This window comes from Dunckerocampus dactyliophorus, chromosome 2, assembly GCF_027744805.1.
Source record: "Dunckerocampus dactyliophorus isolate RoL2022-P2 chromosome 2, RoL_Ddac_1.1, whole genome shotgun sequence".
In the NCBI taxonomy this organism is placed as follows: domain Eukaryota; kingdom Metazoa; phylum Chordata; class Actinopteri; order Syngnathiformes; family Syngnathidae; genus Dunckerocampus; species Dunckerocampus dactyliophorus.
Window position 1 is genome coordinate 27075147 of NC_072820.1, and position 22354 is coordinate 27097500.

General features: G+C 41.8%; 1 protein-coding gene across 4 annotated transcripts in view; it reads left to right on the forward strand.

Annotated features, from left to right (window-relative positions):
* Nucleotides 1-22354, forward strand: part of LOC129177682 (receptor-type tyrosine-protein phosphatase mu-like) — a 284927-nt gene that overhangs the window by 197517 nt on the left and 65056 nt on the right. For 2 of the 4 annotated variants that reach the window (XM_054769053.1, XM_054769055.1), the window contains 5 exons: nt 3499-3707; nt 10752-10832; nt 11269-11295; nt 16019-16030; nt 20750-20943. In XM_054769053.1, the coding sequence (XP_054625028.1) occupies nt 3499-3707; nt 10752-10832; nt 11269-11295; nt 16019-16030; nt 20750-20943 (523 nt within the window). The remainder of the gene's footprint in view (nt 1-3498; nt 3708-10751; nt 10833-11268; nt 11296-16018; nt 16031-20749; nt 20944-22354) is intronic. The other 2 variants (XM_054769054.1, XM_054769056.1) reach the window with 1 other exon arrangement.

The window sequence follows — 22354 nt, forward strand, 5'->3', positions numbered from 1 at the left end:
AGAGATCCAGAAAGAGTGGAATGAGGCGGGAGTCACAGCTTCAAAAACCACCACATTCAGACGCATCCGGGAGATGGGCTACAACTGTCGGGTTCCTCGGGTCAAGCCACTTCTGAACCTGAGCCAACGTAGGAAGCGTCTCCACTGGGCCAAGGAGAAGAAGGACTGGACTGTTGGCCAGTGGTCCAAGGTCCTCTTTTCCGATGAAAGTAAAGTGTGCCTTTCATTTAGGAATCAAGGTCCAAGGGTTTGGAGGAAGACGGGTGAGGAACAGAACCCAAGCTGCCTGAGGTCCAGTGTGACATATCCACAGTCCGTCATGATTTGGGGTGCAATGTCCGGTGCAGGTGTTGGTAAACTCTGATTTCTTCAATCCAAGGTCACCGCAACAGTCTACCAGAATGTTTTAGAGGACTTCATGATTCCTTCTGCTGAGGATCTGTATGGAGATGCAGATTTCATCTTCCAGCAGGACCTGGCCCCTGCCCATACCGCCAGAAGCACCAACACCTGGTTTGATGCCCATGCCATCACAGTGCTTGACTGGCCAGCCAACTCACCGGACCTAAACCCCATTGAGAATCTATGGGGTATTCTCAAGAGGAAAATGAGGGGCACCAGACCCAACAACAAAGAAGAGCTGACAGCAAGCATCAAGGAAATCTGGGCTTCCATAACTCCCAGGCAATGCCACAGGCTGATTGCTTCAATGCCACGTGGCATCGAAGCAGTGATTAAGGCAGGGGTCGGGAACCTTTTTGGCTAAGAGAGCCATGAAAGCCACATATTTTAAAATGTATTTCCGTGAGAGCCATATCATATTTTTTAACACCGAATACAACCAAATGTGTGTATACAGTATTTAAGGAATACTAGCAATTTTAGAATATCAGTCTCTGAATGTATTCTTTGTAATAATGTTGTTATATTGAAGCTAACCAATAATAAATAAATAACTTTTTACCATTAATGCAACTTCTGGTGCTGCATGGTTTTGTGACCTACTCCGTATCTTTCTTTCTTTTCCTTTTTCATCAAAAGGGTTGTCTCTTCACAATTAGCTAGCTGACTATTTGATTAAAGAAGGTTTGATTAAAGGAGGGACAACCCCAATAATAATCAAGTTTTGGTGTCTGACACGGAAAACATGGGAAGGACAGCTGGCATTGCGCTAGAAAAAAAAATGGATGGGTTAAAATGCATTACAATGCATATTATGAATTTTGTAATGTTTCTGTTTCTGTAATGTTTTACTTTAAAATGTCAGGAAAACAAATTAAAATAAACACATTTTATGGTGTTAAGAAATGTCTGAGAGCCAGATGCAGTCATCAAAAGAGCCACATCTGGCTCCCGAGCCATAGGTTCCCTACCCCTGGATTAAGGCAAAGGGATTCCCAACCAAGTATTGAAGATTGACATATCGTTTTGAAAGTACCCTATTTTGATTGATTTGATGTGATCCTAATTTCTTTCTTTTTTTTCCTGCAAAACTGAGAAGTAAATGGTGATTTCTTCACAGTATTCTAATTTTTTGAATTCCTGTTTTCGTGGGTTTTATGAGCTGGAAGCCCAAATTACGTAAAAATAAACAAATAAACACTTGAAATCGTTTAAATTGTGGGCCCTGAATCTAGAATCTATGAAAGTTTAACTTTTTGAATGGAATTATGGAAATTAAACAACTTTTCCATGACATTCTAATTTTTTGGAAAGGGTCTGTACTGTATATACGGTGACCTAGTGGTTAGCATGTTGGCCACACAGTCATGAAATTGAGAAGATCTGGGTTTGAATCTCCATTTGGACATCGCTGTGTGGAGTTTGCATGTTCTCCCTGTGCGTGCGTGGGTTTTCTCCGGGTGCTCCTGTTTCCTCCCACATTCCAAGAGTACTCATGTTAGATTAATTGGAGACTCTAAATTGTCCATAGGTATGAATGTGAGTATGAGTGCTTGTTTATTTACATGTGCCCTGGGATTGGCTGGCGACCAGTCCAGTGTGTAGCCCGCCTGTCGCCCGAAGTCAGCTGGGATAGGCCCCAGTATACCCCCATGACCCTAGTGAGGACAAGTTGCATAGAAAATGGATGGATGGATAAAATAAATATATAAACAATTAAAAAATAAAAGAATAACAATGAATACAACTACAATAATAATATTTATGTGCATTATTTCCAGGCCTTTGCAGGCCGCATAAAAAAAATATGGCGGGCCGACTTCTGATCCTTGAGTTTGACACCTGTGCTGTAGACACAGGCGCCATCCCACTTTTGTTATTGCTTTGATATTACTGTACTTCTAAAGCCAGCAAATTGCCAGGCTGACTCTTCTGCGATAGTGCCTTTTGTACAGTACAGTATAAAAAAAAGGAAGAAAATGACGGGAAGATGTCGTCTTTTACAGCCAGTGATTTTTAAATTTGGGATTCTCACAGTGACTTTTCACACAGAGATGCTGCAAAATAGCTGTAACAGTAGATTTGCCATTAAGCCAACTAAGGTGGCATAACTGTGAGTGCTTTCACACACAACATACGAGTAGCTTTCTGCAATCGTCGCTTGTAGCCGCGACCTTCTCCTTTGGGTCACTAGCCAAAGGTCATAGGTGAGAGGAGGAAAGTAGATCAACTGGTAAACTGAGACCATTGCCTTTCGGCTCAACTCCCTCTTCACTGCAACGGACAGATGCAGAGTCTGCATCACCGCAGACACCTCACCAATCTGCCTGTCGATCTCGCGTTACATCCTTCCGTCACTCGTGAACAAGACCCCGAGGTACTTAAACTCCTCCACTTGGGGCAGGATCTCATCCCTGACCCGGAGATGGTACTCCACCCTTTTCCGGGGGAGAACCGTGGACTTGGACTTGGAGGTGCTGATTATCATCCCAGCCACTTCACACTCGGCTGCAAACCGATCTTTTAAAATACCTAAGCCTAAAATGCGACCTGTTGATTGTATTATCATTGGTGATGACTAGCTGTACATGTGTCACATTTGTTGACTTTTGTGATGACGTCCTGTTTCATGAACAGATTGGGCAGTGCCACAGTGATTTAAGATGAATTCCTTTATTCGCACTTTTATCCAGATCCTCACCAAAGCTTGCTTCTTCTTTGTGCCATGCCCTGCTTTGCTGCGAATGTTTTGTGAAAATGTGTCTTTTTTTGTGTGTCCTCCTATTTCCTGTTTTTAAAACTCCAAGTGGGTCAGAAAAAAAATCAGATTGACTGTTTGAGTTCACAGCACTTTGTCCACTATGTGAACCTTAAATCATGAGGTGTTCTGATGGATTTGGGTTAGAGAGTCACGCCTCCTCACCCTCTCCAGAAGCATTTTTATATTGTGCAGCTCCATAAGTCATCTGCAGCGTAATAACAAAACCTAATGCAGACACATTACAGGTGTACATCTCGACAAATGAGACCAGCAGCTCTGTCTTTTACTTTGAGTTGTTGACCACCAAGAATTATTATCCTCATTTGTTTGTGAAGGAAACTGGCCAAGAAGCGCAAAGAGACGCTGAACAGCACACGACAGGAAATGACGGTGATGGTCAACTCCATGGACAAGAGCTACACGGAGCAGGGCACCAACTGCGACGAGGCGCTCTCCTTCATGGACACACATAACCACACGCGCAGCGAGTGCGCGCTCACGCTCAACACGCGCAGCGAGTGCGCACTCACGCTCAACGGCCGAGGTAAACCAAAGATTGTTTATTGATGCTTGGAAACTAAATTCATCTTGCATGTACAACCCTTGAGTCTCCATGGCAAACTCAAACACTCTTCAGTTTGTTAGTTACAGCATCTTAAAGTAATTCTCCTGTTTCAAGAAAATAAAGTGCAATCCATTTTCAAACCTGCTTAAATGTATTTGAGGGATTTACCTTAAAGGATGTAAAATCATCCTGGAAGTCCAGGCGTCACATGTAAATGCAACTCGGTCGGCAAAATGAAGATCATCCAGCACATCGTTTTTTACTTCTTTGTACAATCGAGGAAAAGTAACATCAGTGAAGTGTTGGCGGGACGGTATGGAATAACGAGGTTCTCAGGTGTTCATCATGTAACGAAATCCGTCACCTTCCACCGAGCTCAGAGGGCGCATGTCTTTGCACATATAGTAAGCCTCTGAGTGTGTTATTTTGGTGGCACACAGTGAGCTTGAAGACAATTTGGCTAAATTAGCTTATTCAAGAGATAGTTGAAACGAGTTAGTCGCCTGTTTTCCCTTTACCTCAACTTCGCTGTCATGTCTGGCAACATGTGCACGGAGGTTTGTGGTGTTTCCGCAGTATTTGATTCTCGCGTAACACGTTTTGCAGATGGCGTGGCTTTTGTCATAATCTGGGCCTCCGTCTGTGGTACTGTAAAAGCCAAAATGAGTTGAAATTGCAGATTTATAAATGTGCTTCGAAGCATCTCGTAATTCCTTCTCCATACTGAAACTTTAGCTGTTCTCTAAACATCGCGAGAACATAGTGTAAAGATACCAGCCTGGGATAACTCTCTGTGATGGTATTATTACTCTGGCGGGCTTGGGTGGTGTGTGACCAACACTGCCAATTAGTGACCGGGAGTGTCAGTGCAGGACAAAAGGCACTGAATACAGTACTTAGCCCCAAAATACATATGGTAATAAACATAGACTTCAACACATTTCAAATCTATATGAAAATCGTGCAATGTAATATTGCGATATATCGCCAAATCAATTATTTGCAACACCCCTAGTTAATAACATTGCTTCACTTGGTGTGTATAATGAGACCCTCAAGCTATGCATAGGTCACTTCCAGAATTAGTCGTAGTGTCACAAAGTGGCAACAGGAAATGACGAAAGTATGCTAAATTTAAAAAAACATTTTTTTACATACTTGCGTGAATGCCACCTTACATGGAGGGTGCGAGGGCCCATTCAATGCTGCTCGCAGCTTTAATTCCATGTTATCATGCATGCAGTTACCAAGGTCCTTCTCATTTACTTAATAATGTGGTGTCAAATGCACTTTGTACATGGAATTACGTGTATTTATCATTAAAAAGATGACATAAATATAAATATTTGGCAAATCTTCTAAATGTATCAAGTATTTATCACTAAAACTGCATTTTTGTATTTAAATTTGAATTAAAGATTACTTACTAAAAAAAATTATTTTTCAAGAAAATGTCTGTTAAAAAATAATAATGGTAAATAAAATGCAATGTTTACTTTTCAATTCCACTTCTTCTTACAAAAATACAATTTTTACAGCAAAATTCTGGTACAGTCAAGCCTCAATTTTTGTATGCCCCAGTGTTTCTATGATTTGGGTTTTGTCAGTGATTTTTTTGCAAAACGTTGACTTTCTCTGTACACTGTTTTGGTTTTAATACAGTATTGCCAGTAACAAACTAGTCCATTTGCCGTGTACTTTTTTGTTCTGTAAAATCGAGTGCCCAAATAAAGCACACTACGTGCTGCTGACTCACTGTCTGTTTCGATTTCAGTTTTCGTTGAACGAAAACCGAGGTTCCACTGTATTTGGTGATAGTTAGCTGGTAGCAAGTAGAATCCTGCAACTTGGTTGATGAAAAAACCCCGCAGCTCAACAAGCTGATAGGAGCATCACTGCCAACTTGTGTTAGGGAGGTGCACATAGCTTGGCCAATGATGAAATTCAAACCAGGTCATGTAAAAGCCACCATGAGTTGTCAATGATGACCTCTTCATTTCGCCCCTTGCAGGGTCAACTTAATCCTCTGTTGACGGGCAGCTGGGCTAAATCTGCGCCCGGGGCTCGACCCCGGCATAATCCTGCTCCCTAGCATCAGATTAAAAGTCCACAGCGGCCTCCTTGGACCGCCACTCCTGCCGGGCGAGCACCCCCAATGATGCACTGACCTTGATTAACTGTCTGCTGCATGTGGCCTTTCTTGGTTTAAGACGTGGACACATTGCTGCTCTCAATGGTGTCCCCTAAAATGACCTTACGTGATGGTGCCATTTGGGCTTAAAAGGAGACAGATCGGACGCTCAGCTGATGATAACCCCATTTGCACGGCTCACCAGGAGTCTGACCTGTTTGTTATGGCGCCAGGACGCCGAGGGCCCATATGGACTTAACAGCAATGCTTTTAGTAAGAAGACATTAAGCATATTGACGTTTATTCTGTGCTTAATCTCCTTTTAAATCCACACATTCATTTGACAGTTACTGTGGCATCTTTGCAGACTTCCGAAAATGAGTTTTTGACCATTAACAAACCTCAACAGGGGCTAGCTATATCTAGGGCCTGAGCACCGATGTGCAAAGGCAAACAGGAAGTCAGACATTTTTATTTTAAGCAGCCATTTGGGGCAAAAACTAGGGGTCATACGTTCACAAACTAGTCTATTTTGTTCATTTATTTGATAGATAAAGACAACACTTTGACGCTATGCATAGGTCACTTCTTTAGGGCCCTGTCACACCTTGACGATTTAGCCAGCTTACGCCAACGTATGAAAAAATTGGCCAATACGCTGGCGTACGTCCAATAAGTTATGGGTAAGTTTTGTATATGTTAACAGCACGCGGAAGCATGCCGGCATACGTCGTAGTACGTCTAAGTCGTCGAAAAATGTTGTGCCTGCATAAAACTTTGGACACTGTGACACTGGGAATGGAACCAACTTGTATTGATTCAACTTTATTATCAATTTTATTAATGCCCTTAGCGAGTCACAAATCCATGAGTGGTAGCGTATGCAGCCTACACCAGGGGTCTCAGACTCGCGGCCCCCGTCTTAATATGAAAGATTAATATTTGTGTGGCCCGCAAGTTTGATATGAAAGACGCTTGTCGTGTGCGGAGCTGAACGAACCAATCACGGTGAGGTATATCACTCTCGAGGGCCAGACCTCGGCCGGGCAGCACGTCCAACGCTTCACCGCCTTGACTCGTTCGCTCGCTCATTCATTCATTCCTCCACTCAGCTGGGCAGAGGAGAAGCCGTGAAGCCACTGACTCCGCTCTGTCTCCGAGGAATGAATGAATGAGCGAGCGAACGAGTCAAGGCGGTGAGGCGTTGGACGTGCTGCTCGGCCAAGGTCCCGCCCTCTACTGGTCAAGCTGCAAACTTACCTGCAAATACAAACACGACAGACAGGCTCTCCTCCTCTCCATCTCCCTACGCCAAGAAGACAGTTCTGTCTCAAGGTATGTTGACGTATTTTGACTTGTACGTAACTTACAAATAACGTGTGTGAACGGGCGTCAACGATCGCATAACTAATTGCCCGCTGATGCGGGACGTATGAATCCTACGTTGACATATGTGGAAAAGTTTTATGCAGGCACAACATTTTTGGACGACTTAGACGTACTACGACGTATGATGGCATGCTTCCACGTGCTGTTAACATATACAAAACTTACCCATAACTTATTGGACGTACGCCAGCGTATTGGCCATTTTTTTCATACGTTAGCGTAAGCTGGCTAAATCATCAAGGTGTGACAGGCGTTGGGCGTTGGGCATAAATTGTGAACACCAGCAACACGCTACGCATTAGTTGATATAAGTTGTCTATAAGTTAGAGAAACGTTCTATATAAGTTACTAATACGGCATGTTTACGTCGACCTTGTTATGAATACGCTATGTATACGCCCAAAATTGAAAAAAAAAAACGTCGGCAGTTCAACGTATGCCATCAAAATGATCACGTCAGGCATGTGCTGCCTAAATCGTCAAGGTGTGACAGGGCCTTTAATTAATCTCAGCGCCACACAATGGTGACAGGAAATGACAATTTTAAACACATAAACAAGTTTCCTTCTAACTGGGGAGACTAGTGTTGAGTCCCGCGCGCCCACCAACTTGTGAACCACAAATGTGTGTGGGTGTGAGGGCCCGTTAACACTGTTCTTAATTATTTTTTATTTTATATAGTCTGTGATTTTCATTTTGAGTGCCCTAACATGCGTGACAACCCACAAAAATGTGCTAGCGCGTCAAGTTTGGCAAAAATTCTAAATTTCAGGGGTCCTGAATACAAACCCCCTAAAACTCACTCAGTAGCGCCCCCTTTAAACTTTGAAAAAATTGCCCGTGCCACCATTTTCTCAGAACGTCACGAAGTTTGAAAGTGATCGCATTCATGACAGAATGCACAAAAAAAGTGTCAAGAACCCATGTTCCAAAACAAACAGGAAATCAGGCATTTCTGTTTTTGGCTGTAATTTTAGCAAACACTTTGGCCAAAGGAGCCCAAATGAAAGTCACGAATGCTAGACAGACGCACGATGATAATTTGCAAAGGATTTTAGGCTGTTCTATAAGTTGTGGATGGGGCATGGCAACAAACTCAGTCAATCAGACTAAACTGTAAACATTGATAACTCATTTCCACAAGGTCAGACCTTCATCACAATTGGTACATATGATGAAGATGACACCTTAAAGCTATCATTCAGGTTCACCAATGTTCCATGTTTTTGCCATTTGTGGATAATGACTCTCTCTGTGGCTCGATGGAGTCCCAAAGCTTTAGAAATGGCTTTATAACCTTTTTCACATAGGGCAATGTACGCTTGAATTTTCATTTTCATTTTCAAGTTTCATTTAAAAACTGCATTTTGTGTTCAGTTGTGTTGCCATTGACTAATATTTAAATTTGTTTAATGATCTGAAATATTTAAATCTGACAAACATGCAAAAAAACAAAGAAATGAGGAAGGGGGCAAGCACTTTTTCACACCACTGTAGATCACTTCCTGAATTTGTCTCAGGGCCACCCAGTGGCAACAGAAAATGGAATGTGCATCCCCTCCGACTTACGTAAACCCTGAGTTGCGTGTGGGCCCGTTCAACACTGCACGTAGCTTTAACTTATATTGATAATTTTAAATCATCTTCAAAGCCTTTTCAACCAGGCATAGGCATACAACTTTCTGTCGCCTCCTAGGTGAAATATTGATACTGCATCACAATATGCACCAATGCTAGCTTGTTTTGCCGACAATCAGATTGTAACCAGAACATGTTTTCACAGGAACTTAGTAGGATTTTCCATGAAAAATGTTCTATAATTAGTACAGAACTGACATATTTTAGGGCGTTTATCAAAACGTAATATTAATGGTAATGGTTTAATTAATTTTGAACATGCATACAAGTTGCATTGGAATACATCAAATAATATAATTCAGAGTTCCATATGTCCAAAAAGGAGTACGAAAAAGCAAAGCTTATTAAATCTTACCCTCTCTCTGTTTTACATCAATTGCAATACATTTGTTCACTTCCTCTATTCCAAATGTACTCTTTGCCAATTTTAAAATACATACATGACAGGCCAAAAGTTTGGACACACACAATACAACTGATGGTCCCAAAGCCATTAATAATGCAGGAAATTACACTAAGTAACCCTGATAAGGCATACCTGTGAAGTGAAAACCGTTCCAGGTGTCTACCTCATAAAGCTCATTTGAGAGAACACCAAGGGTTTGCAGCGCTATAAAAAAGCAAAGGGTGGCTACTTTGAGGAATCTAAAATATAAGACATATTTAGAGTTATTTCACACTTTTTTGTTAAATACATAATTCCACGTGTTCATTCATAGTTTGGATGCCTTCAGTGAAAATCCACAATGTAAATATTCATGAAAATAAAGAAAATGCGGTGTGTCCACACTTTTGGCCTGTACTGTAGGAACACTAGAAAAAGCACTCGGATACCGCAGACCTCCGCCCAGAGCCATAGTTGTACCCATATTATGATTCACACCAAAATAATAATGCTACACATCGTTGATATCTTTAGAACCTGTTGGAAACTTGTCCTGTATTTTTTTCCAAGTGCTCTGGCCATTTTTTGTGGAGTGATAGGCACAAATACCAAAAGTGGTCCTATCTTGCAATGTTAAAGAATGTTAAAAAATTCCTGGATCCAGACGGTGATCCGGATCACTCGCAAAATTTGAACAGTTCTTTCATATCCCTTTTCCAACAATTTCTGAAAATTTCATCCTAATCCATTCTCAACTTAAAGTTTATTTATAACAACTTAAAAGTTGCTTTGAACACAAACAAACACACAAGCAAACAAATAAACGCCAGCAAAAACATAACCTTTGCTTGCGCTTGCGCTTGCGCTTTGCGCTTTGCGCTTTGCGCTTTGCGCTTTGCGCTTTGCGCTTTGCGCTTTGCGCTTTGCGCTTTGCGCTTGGCTTAGGTAATGATAAGACAGCGTGGTACAATAGGAGTCAAGGTTTATAATCACTGTATATAAATTATGTAAGTTGTAATAAATAATAATGAATATATAATTATAATTGATGAAATGTTAATGGTTGACAGAAACATAGTTGGATGATGAGTGAGTACAAACAATGTAATACTGTCAGAAGTCCTAAGAAATTAAGAGTTAGTAGTCAGTCCATTTTGTACATAGCGCTGTATGTACACAGTGGTTCAGAACTCTTCTTTGTAAACATCAACTGCTTGTACTGTTTCTGGAAATATGTTAATGAATGTAACATTTCACCTTATCTTCATCTGCTATTAAATGAAGGTAAAATGTAACATTTTTCTCACAAAATATGGAATTTCTAAACACTTGTCAGACATTTTTGTAGGTTTTTGGTTGTTTGGGCTTGTTTTGGAGTGCACACAAACATTTAATCGTGCTTTCATTCCAAACAATGCCTTTAAATGATGAAAACAACTTTTAAAGCCCTGCTTTGTGTCTTTCCTCTGTCTATTTGTAGCCACGTCATCGCCCTCGTCCTTCACTCTGCCCAAAGCCAGCACGCTCAACACTTCCATCCCCACCAGCGCCTTCTACCCAGGTATTCTCCACTCAGGCTCATAATACTCTATGCTATTTTGTAAATGATCATTACACTGAGACTTCTAAAGTTGAATATAAGAGTGACATTTCCCATAGGAAATAAGGGAAATAGCCTTTGTGTTGCAAAAAGCCAAAGATAAAGCTCTGCAAAGTTTGTTTTTGCTCGCCAAACTGCGGTCTCATGGCTTTAGAGATGTATTTTTCCTACAATAACTCCACATTGGACCTCCGGAGCGTTCTATTTTAGACCACTAAACTTCACTATACTTCAATGCATGGAACATTACGTACATACAGTAACATTACCCTAGTAGACGTAATATTCACTCATTACAATCATATTTTCTTGTTTTGTGTATTAATGTCTAATTTCCTGCAACTTTCTTTCCACCTGACAACTTCTGCTGTGGTTTTGTGGGTGTGATGATGAGCAGACCCCTTTGTGCCAACCGCCATCTTAGGTGAGACTCGATCTTCTTCTTCTTCTCCTCCTCCTCATGGATGTAGACCCGTGTTTCCCAACCTTTATTGAGCCAAGGCACATATTTTACATCAAAAAAGCGGCATGTATGAATGGCAGCAGGTGGCCACACAGGTGAATGATGTACCTTCTGCCATCCAGTGGAAGAGCATTGAATTGTTCTGCCTGTCACTATACTTTGCTTGTCTAGATGAACAAAAATACATTATTTGTAGTCAATAAATGATTTACCAATTAATGAATGACCAATTAAGTGGGCACACCCGTTGATATCACCCGTTGCAGCATACTGTTGTGCCACGGCACAGTGGTTGGGAATCACTTGAGCGGTAGCTGTTTTGATGAAAAAGCAACAACATGGTACATGACACTCATTTAGACTGATGGAGGACTTGAAACGCACAGATATTCTATTTGCCCCGCCCCTTTCCCTCCATCCTCCTTCCCTCTTTTCAGTTGTTTTGGCTTTGATTTATCCCACCTTCATACCTGCATGCTTGCCCCCTGCCCTCTCTTCCCCCGCTGTAACGAGGGTGTCCCCCGGGCTGAGGCTGCGCTGCATCCCATCTGTATTGCGTGTCGTGCGTGTGACGTCACATATGTGTTGGACCTCTCATATGCATGGACATGTGGACTGGATGTGTCGGGGGCGGGGGGTGGGAGGGGTTGGGTTGGATAGGGGTCATTTTAGCTTTTTTTGTAGCCAACACGGAGACGCATATAATGGAAATTAAAGGCAGACCCCCCCATCTCCCCTTTTCTCCTCACCCCTCATTTAACTCCACCCCCCCAAAACAAAAACCTTTTCTATTATTCTTTTTAATGTGGCTCCTCCTGCCCTTGGCGAGCTGCTAGCGACCTACTTGTTGTTGTTTTGCTCTCCGCTCGTCTTCTTTAGCCATAACACGGAATGATGAAAAGGAAAGGCACTTTAGTTACTGCTAGTACTTGTGCGCCTTTTCTTCGATGCGCATCACACGAGCGGCAAAGTGGGCCAACGCACGACTGCAAAACAAAGCAACGTCTTTCGTCAGCAGCAACGGCTCACGGTAGTTTTTAATGACACGGGAAAAAGTTAACGCGGGATTGCAGCACTGCGGAAATGCTTCCAATCACTGAGGGAAGGGTGTTAAATGTCAGGAAGGCGTTTAAAACAACAAAAAAAATTAAATGCAATGATAACAACAATTAATAGTAATGGAAATTATCTGTTCCAGGGTCAAAGTGTGGCCATCACACTACCTTGCTCAACGTACGCAATGCTTAATAGTAATTAAGTGGCACCAATCAAGTGTTAAAATAAGTTAATGACTGTTGATATGAAAACAAAACATAAATAACTAAAAGACTCAGAGAGTCAATTCAGAAAATAGATTGACAAGAAACGGGCAAAATCTTAGAAAGTGCGGCCCGGGGCTTTTATTTACTGGCCCGTGGCACATTCTAAAAATATATTTGAACAAGAAAACTAAAAAAACAACAACAATAACTGAAAAATCAGCAATACTTGTACAAGAATAAAGTGTAAATATTTAGAAGAAAGTTTTAATCAAACAAGAAAAAGTATTGTCATAATATTATTATTATAACATTAATATTAATATTAATATTAATATTAATATTAATATTATTATAACATTAACATTATTATTATTATTATAACAATGTAATTTATTAGAAAAAAGTTAAAATATAAAAGTTATAATATTTGTTATTATGTATAAAAATAATAATTATTATATATATTTTGTTGCTATAATTATTATAATTTTAGAATTTACTGTTTTATAATTAGTAATTATGAGAAACAAAAAAAATAAAGCTCTAATTTTTGGAAAATTAGGTTGGGGAAAATGTTATAAAAACAAAATGAGAATTTAAGAAGATTATAAAAATGTAAAAAGTAAAAGAAACAGCAGTAAAAAAAAAGAGTATAAAAGAGAAACGAGAAATTGATATGAAGTTGAATGAACAATAATGCTTTTTCACCATATATCACAAAGCTGAAATGCAGTTTTTTCTTGAAACATACAGTATACAGTATAGTTTCTTAGCATATCTACATGAATGGCTTTACAAAACATCAAAGTGGCAAAGTTGCATTCTTTCATTTTTCACTGTGGCCCTCACTGGGAAAAGTTTAGACACCCCTGGTTTTGGTAGGAAATTGTATAAAAAGCATGAATACATTACTTTAACTATTAATATTTATTAGTATTTTTGTATTTCAATGCAAACATGGCCAATACTCTATACTATAAAAAAAATGTGTTATATTTTGCTGAAAAATAAAATCAGAAAAAAAATGTAGCTTTTGAAAACCGTTATGATTAACAGTATATGTATTGTATATCATAGTGACTCCAACTAGCAAAGTAACAAAGTGTAGCTAACCCAAATCCTGCTCTTTGACTGAGGAAATACCACAAAAAGTTTCAGCATTTTCTGTAAACGTAGCTAACACTTTGCCTGCATGAACTCTATACAAAAGCACAATACCTCGCACTGACACGTAAAACGCTCCAAGAGCCGCCAAAAATAGCAAAAAAACTGCTAACAACGTATAGGTACTCACCGCAAATGAATGATAATGTAAGATAATTCATAGATGGAATGGGAGACTCGGTGTAGCCTTTAGCCTGGTCGTCAAGCTACCCGTCTCCAATGGAGCCGCCACCATCTCCCTTTAAAGCAGTGCTTTGGAAATAGTGGGGTGGGCCCCTCTTGGGAGACAGGTGAACTGTCGTGGGCGTGAGAGGCAGTGAGACTTTCAACATTAGTGCAGACCTGCCAGCATGTATGAATTTGTTGTACTCAGCATGAAATTTGACTCTTGAATACACTTATATGCGTCACTGCTCTCCATTTTGTTGCATTTCGCTGGTTTCAGTTTCAAGTTCAGTCTGTACAGTACAGAGAAATAAATGATCAGTTTCTAAATAGAATTTCAAATCGGGTGAAGGGGTTGCAAAAAGATTTCTGTACCCCAGTGGGGGCATGACAGAAAATAATTGAGAACCAGTCCTCAATGATTACGATGGTCATGTACGGAACCAATTAACAACAATACTGTAAACGAGGGATGACTGTAATGCGATAGCTACGCACATAAAAACAAGGACCGTCAAAAATAACGCTGTAGCGGTGGTAACTAATTTATTTATTATTAAGATGTTAAATTTTTTCGTGTAATTAACGCATGCGCACCAGAGCAAGCACGCCTCTCTGTTATGACGGACGGAAGCACAGTGGAGCGTCGCCACACAGTCACACAGAGTCTGACGCTATTTTCTAACTTCATTCTGACCTGAATACATCAACAGCAGTACAATTCCAACACCATATACTGTATGTATCCCCAACTCACACACATTTCTAGTCTGTTTACACTTCCTCATTCTCATTACAAGACCGCGAGATGCATTCGGGGCACTCTGAATATTACAAAAACGGCTTTATAATGCATGTGGGTGTATAAATAAACGGGACGATAAAGAAAAACATGAAGTGGATATTCTTATCACTCACTTCGTAACTCTTAATTCGGGTGTACAATTTGCTACATTTAAGTATGCTGGAAAATACACTGAAAACAAATACATTTACCTTAAATTACGTGATGTCTTTGAACGCAACCCCTCATTGCTCATTATAACATGGTTTAAAGTGTGATTCAAATGTTCTGCTACCATTAAAGAGACTCGTGTGGTATCTTTGAGCTTGATTGATCTATACAGTTCATTTGGAGCTCTAAGACTTTTAAACAAATATAGGGCAAATTTGTTTGGAATATTTAAGATAAGTTACGCCATCGGTCAAACACAGTCCAATTAAAAATGCTTATTTATATTGTATCATGTATAGGCACGGTAAGATACGGTAAGATAATTGATAGATGGAATGGGAGTGACGGTATAGCCTTTAGGCTGGTGGTCAGGCTACTCGTCTTTTTTTTTTTTTCCATCTCGCTCTAAAGCTGCTAGCGACGGTATGCGGCGAGCAGTCCGAGATGATGCAGGCCTGTTCTGTTGCCCACACTGCCTGCCTGTTGGAATTACAGTCAGGACTTACGGTCATATGTTTACTTATGTTCTCCTCACTGCAAGTGTTTTTGTAAAAAAGTTTCCTGTTGAAAAATAGCACCGTCCCAGCCGTAGCAGCCTCCCAGGGCACTGCCATCTTGCACCTGCAGTATATCATGTCATTGCGTACAGTACATGTATGCCGTTTATTATGTTTTACAATTTATTCTTTCTTATCATATATTTATAGATTATTACTGACTGAAGGACTAAGCATGATTGGGTTGGTTTTTCCCAAATAACATTTTCTGAAGGTTTTTTAAGGGTATTTGTATATATACCATGTTTACTTACCCCCCCCCCAATGCCATACATTTTTGTGTGATTTCCTACTAAATTCACACTTTAAAGCCACAACTTCCTTCTTTGGTTCTTTTACTTTTGTCATCACCACCCATCCATCACTCAGCAAACCCACCCTCCATCCCCTCCGTGACCGGGCCAAGGTATCTTTCGAGGGGGGGGCGAGGGGTCCACGTCTAGCGTAGGCTAGCTGAAAGACTGTACCAGGTTCTCATGCTGTATTGTTGCTTATCCCCTCTCTCTTCTCCTCTCCTCTCTTTCTCTTTCTCTCTTTCTTTTCCACATACGTAACCTCTTATGTATCTGCTATCTAAAAAGTGCCCATTAATGGTAAGTTCTCCCATGTGGGCCCTGGGTCTGGGGGTGGGGGGGTCCGTGTTTGAGTCGGACAGCGAGCGAGCGCTTCTGACATTGTGACATCACTTGCATGACCAGTGGACATGTTAGCATTAGCCTAGCATGTGCCCCCATGGCAGCATTAACACCCCCAGCCCCACCCCCAGCCCACCCTCCCCCACATTCATGCTCTTCCCATTTCCCTCCTGGGCTCTTTTTTGACTTGATTTAATTTCTTTATGTGAAGATCAGAGCTGTGTTTGTTGTTTGTGTGATGCTTCCCATGGTGCTCACTGTGGCCTCACCCCTCAAACCCTCTCCTCCACATCCACACATCCTCCATGTTTCTGGCTGCACGTTCATCACTGGCTGCCCCCAGCCCTACCCCCCAACATCTGTGCCTCACGTCTACCACTGACTCAAGTTTCCAAATAAACTAAACAAACTTGGTGTACTGCCAGTAAAAAATGTTTTCATACATGTTGCATCTTTGCATCTGGATTGGTGCTAAAAATATTCCAGACCGCAGACATGCTGAACTAGCATGCTTGTTGGCAATATCATTATCAGCAGAAATACAGATACTGATATGAAGTGAAATCTAATTTTTATGCCAATAAAGTATTACCAGACGTCCCTAATTATTAGTTATCTATATTATTAGATTTGTCCTGTATTTGTACTTTATTTATCCCACAGCGGGGAAATTCACTTGTTACAGCAGCAAGCAAGATACGCAAGTAAAGAATACAGTGTAAAGAATACATATTGACTACAACATGGTTCAGGTGGTGCAGGTGTTGTAGAGCCTGACAGCGGTCGGTATGAAGGACCTGCGGAACCTCTCCTTCTTACACCGTGGGTGTAACAGTCTGCTGCTGAAGGAGCTGCTAAGGGAACCCACAGTGTCATGTAGCGGGTGAGAGGTGTTGTCCATGATGGACGTCAGCTTAGCCAACATCCTTCTCTCCCCCACTTCCTCCACGGAGTCCAGAGGACCGTCCAGGACAGAACTCGCTCTCCTGATCAGTCTATTGATCCTGCTCCTGTCCCTGTCCGTGCTGCCCCCTCTCCAGCAGCCCACAGCATAGAAGATGGCTGAGGCCACCACAGAGTCATAAAAGGTCCGTAAAAGAGTCCTGCACACACCAAAGGACCTCAGTCTCCTCAGCAGGTGGAGGCGACTCTGGCCCTTCTTGTAGAGGGCGTGGGTGTTGACGGACCAGTCCAGTTTGTTGTTAAGGTGAACACCCAGGAATTTGTAGCTGTCTACCAACTCTATGTCCGCTCCCTGGATGTTCACCGGTGTGAAGTGAGATGTTTTCCTCTGGAAGTTAATGATCATCTCCTTTGTCTTGCCGGTGTTGAGCTGCAGCTGGTTAAGCTCACTCCAGCTGACAAAGTCCCTGATGACCGTCCTGTATTCCAGATCATTCCCCTCTGAAACACAACCCACAATGTCTGTGTCATCGGAGAACTTCTGGATGTGACACTGTGTGGAGTTGTGTGTGAAGTCCGAGGTGTAGAGGGTGAAGAGGAAAGGGGAGAGCACTGTACCCTGAGGGGCACCTGTGCTGCAGAGTACCATGTCAGACACACAGTGACGGAGCCTCACATACTGTGGTCTGTTGGTGAGGTAGTCTATAACCCATGCAGTCAGGTGTTGGTCTACTCCCACACTCTCCATCTTCACTCTGAGTAGTGACGGCTGGATGGTGTTGAAGGCACTGGAGAAGTCAAAAAACATGACCCTCACAGCGCTCCCGCTGTCCTCCAGGTGTAGCAGTGATCTGTGCAGCAGGTAGATCACTGCGTCGTCCACTCCGATCCGAGGCCGGTAAGCAAACTGCAGGGGGTCCAGCTGAGTGCCCACCAGGAGTCGCAGGTGCTGCAGGATAATCCTTTCCATGGTCTTCATCAGGTGAGAGGTCAAGGCAACAGGCCTGAAGTGGTTAGGCTCCTTGGGACGCGGTGTCTTTGGTATCGGGACCACACAGGAGGTCTTCCACAGGGCCGGGACTTTCTCCAGGCTCAGGCTGAGATTGAACAAGTGTCTGAGAACTCCACAGAGCTGGTCGGCACAGTCCTTGAGGATTCTAGGGCTGATGCCGTCCGGTCCCGGGGCCTTCCTTGCCTTGATCTTCTTCAGCTGACTTCTCACCTGATCATCAGTTATGGAGAGGGGGGTAACGGATGGCTGGGATGGGGATGTGGGGGTGAAGAGTGGTGAGTTGGTAGGGGAGGGAGGAGGGGCAGACTCAAATCTGTTGAAAAACAGATTGAGTTCATCTGCCCAGATCTTGTCCCCACTGGCTTGGTCTCTCCCCACTCCTTTACCATGGCCTGTGATGGTCTGCAGGCCTCTCCAGACTTCCCTGGCATTATTCTCCTCCAGCCGCTTCTCCGGTTTCCTCCTGTAGCAGTCCTTCCCCTTCCTGATCTTATGCCGGAGTTCCCTCTGGACTCTGCACTGCTCCTCCTTGTCCCTCGAGTTGAAGACCCTCTTCTTCTTATTCAACAGGGCCTTAATCTCAGAGGTCACCCAGGGTTTGTTGTTGGGAAAACACCGCACCAACTTGGAGGGCACAGTGTTCTCCACACAGAAGTTGATATAGTCTGTGATGCAGTGCGTCATGCTGTCAACATCACTGCCATGGGGACTACAGAGCGCTTCCCAGTCTGTTGTCTGGAAGCAGTCTCTGAGCCTAGCACTGCTCTCCTCAGACAACTGCTTCACAGGCCTCTTCACAGGGCGTTGTCTATTCACTACTGGAGTGTAGTCTGTGACGAGATGGATGAGGTTGTGATCAGAACGACCCAGCGAGGGGAGGGTGAAAAGATAATACACTTTTTTTTTCCACATCACACTCTGTACATTTTGTTTTGTTTTCCCTTGACCCCCACACCAGCCCTCTATAATCTAGTGGAATTTGTTGGTCTTTGAAATATCTAACTAACCCAGGTTCCCAATTATTTTCTGTCATGCCCCCACTGGGGGACAGAAATGTTTTCTCATCCCCCCGATTTGAGAAACTCATATCTATTTATTTATCTGTAGTGTACTATACTGTACTGTACAGACTGAACTTGAAACTGAAACCAGCGAAATGCAAAAAAAATGGAGAGCAAGGAAGCAAACAAGCGTATTCAAGAGTCTAACTGCATGTTGTGTACGACAAATTTATACATGTTGGCAGGTCTACACTAATGTTAAAAGTCCTCCCTGCTTCTCACGCCCCCCCAGGAGGACCCGCCCCACTATTGGAGTGGCAGCACTGAACTAACCCAAGTACAGTCATCCCTCACCACATTGCGCTTCGAATTTCGTAGCTTCACTCTAGCACGGTTTTTCAAATATATTAATTAATAAATCATTGCTGTTTCGTGGTTGACCACAAGAATTTTTAAGCTAAATGTATAGATTTTTGGCCTAAATGAAGCATTTTCAAGCAGAAAAATAACTAAATGACCTAAATGCAAATAAGGCATGCAGAAAACGTATTGGAAGACATTGGTAAGACATTAGCGACAGCAGGAAGTACCCGAAGTAAAAAAAAGAAACAAGAACAAAAAAGTCCCCTCAATGTTAACATGTGTAAGCCAATATTATGTCTTATTTTCTCTTGTTATGTCTACTATATTGGGGAATAGGAGTGTAAAGGTGATATAGGGGTGTTATTTCATGACTAGAGGGCTCTAATAATGTTAAAAAGCTCATTTGGAAGGTCTTAAACAAGTTATCTCTGCTCTAACTACGAAAATCTTCCATTTATAAATAAGGAATCCTACTTTGTGGAAATTCAATTCTTATCACGCCAGGTCTGGAACCAATTAATCGATTAATAAACGAGGGATGACTGTAATGCGATAACTACGCCCATAAAAACATGTGTTTTTAAACCTGGTATAAAGAAAATATATATTTTTTTAATTGTAAATTGTGAAACTAATATTTTCAGATTTTTTTTAAATTATTAATTCATGAATTTAAAAACAACAAAACAAATTGCCATTTGTTTAAAATTCTAAAAAAAAAATTTATTTGAACAGAAATTTTAAACAAATATAGAGCAAATTTGTTTGAAATAGTTAAATTATACCATATGTCAGAAACTTGGTCCATTTTTTTTCTTTCTGTATATGTTTCTACCTTGAAGGTACGTAAAGTGTTGTGACACCTACTGTAAGTCACTTACTGCTGCAGCTGAGGGTTCAGTATCTTTGGGGAAGATACTTGGACATGGGGGTACTGAAGATCAAATCCACAAGCTAGGTTGAGAGATGACCACTATATCAGCATGTGCACGCCATATACAGGTTTTACTGTAACTGTAACCAGACCAGAGTACCGAACGGTATTGAAAGTGTGAGCTAAATGTCTGTCGGTTAGTTAATAGACAAATGGACCGGAACCTTCTCACCACATGACTCATCCTGTTAGTCAGTGCGGTTGTGTTGTTGTGAGCATCCGTAACAAACAGATTAGACATGGTGGTGACATCATGCTGAACAGTAAATGAGATAAGCATCCATCTGGGACAACAGCAAGCAGGACACTCCATCAAACCCCCAAACTGTCATAAGATATCATTTATTGCTTTCAAGCATCGTGTCACCACGCCACCATATTTCCTTTATGCTTTTCTTGCATCGCCGCCAACCTTTGCATCCTGTCCTCACCTGGGGACCTGCCTCCCCTTGTGCTTTTTGCAGACGAGAGCCAGAACATGAGCAGCGACACCAGCAGCCTGGTGCAGTCGCACACACACTCGTTGAGGAAGCGCGAGGCCGTGGACGTACCCTACCAGAGCGGACAGCTGCACCCTGCCATCCGTGTGGCAGACCTGCTGCAGCACATCACGCAGATGAAGTGCGCCGAGGGGTACGGATTCAAGGAGGAGTACGAGGTAGGAACGCCACATTTTCTTGGAAACACTGTGGAAATGTCCGCTCTCACTATGTCCACATGTCCACCGATGCATCTTTTCCCCGACTCCAAAAAATCTGACAAGTGCATGCCAACCCAGAAGGTGGCACTATACTGTGCCCGTAACTAGCCAAGTGGTGCTAACCTTGCATATTTGCATCTGTATTGCATACTGATGTTCAATAATGTGTTCTACCCCTTAAAATGAACTCAAACATAACTCCTAACCTTAACACCACTTTAGCCAATCAGAATAACAAAGAAATTCATTTGTGGAAAAGGCACAAAGGCAACAAATCAAGGAAAACAATAGCAAAGTTGACTTAGCACAGCTGAATGTGAATCAAACCTAAATTCAGTAGAAGGAATCCACAAAGGCAAAAATGTTAACCAAAGTGTTGTGTATGGTCATCTGTGCATTTCTAACAATTAGCAAGCTAATTCCGGATTATTGCACAATTCATACCAGTAACCCAAAAGTATGTAATAAGGATATTGTGGTGGACACATTGGTGACCCCGATGTGATCCAATTTGGCAGTTGAAAGGAGCGTGCAGTGATTGGTCTCAGGGTGGACTTCATTCATCCACTGTCAACAAGAGAATGAATATAAAGACAAAGATGCAAACACCATAATCAGTCAGGACTAGCAAGAGTAAGAAGATAATGTCACAAAAACACCCTGGAAGTTCTTTACCATGGAGATGGTTTTAGAAAAAAAAAATAAATAAATAAAATCTACAATTATGTGCAAACCTCCCCCGTCAAAACTTTCAAAAAGAACATTTCAAATTTACTTTAAAAAAAAAAAAATCTAAAACTCAAACTTTGTGGAGAAAATGGGAACCAAAAAAAGCAAAAGTAAAAGTTCTCCCAATGTTTTAATTTTTTTTTTTTAAGTTTTGGACTTTTTTTTAATTTGGTAAATAAGAAAAACAGTTTTCACATGATCGTGATGCAAACAAAACACCAAAAGGAGGCAAGTATTTATTAAAAGTGCCTCTCTTGTTGTGGACATGGTATGAGTCTGTCTCTTCATCTGTGTCCTTGTGGACATGTCTCCATCTCTTCATGTGTGTTGTTGTGGATATGATGTGTGTTTGTCTCTTCATTCGTGTCGTTGTGGACATAGTGTGTTTGTGTCATCGTGTGTTGTTGTTGTGTTGCGCCTGCACATCAAAGCAGTTTTGCTTCTCCCTGGCTGCAATTTTAGGATCAATTGTTAATGCTGCCTGTCTGGCCATGTTTATGTGGTGACTTGTTGCCCTGCTTGTGCACTTTGTGTCAAATGCTGCGCCCCTCCCCATCCTCAAATAAGTCATCTGGTGGACAATCTTGAGCCACTGCTCTATTAAGAACGTTGCGGCCAGGCAGTGTAGAGTGTAACGCCA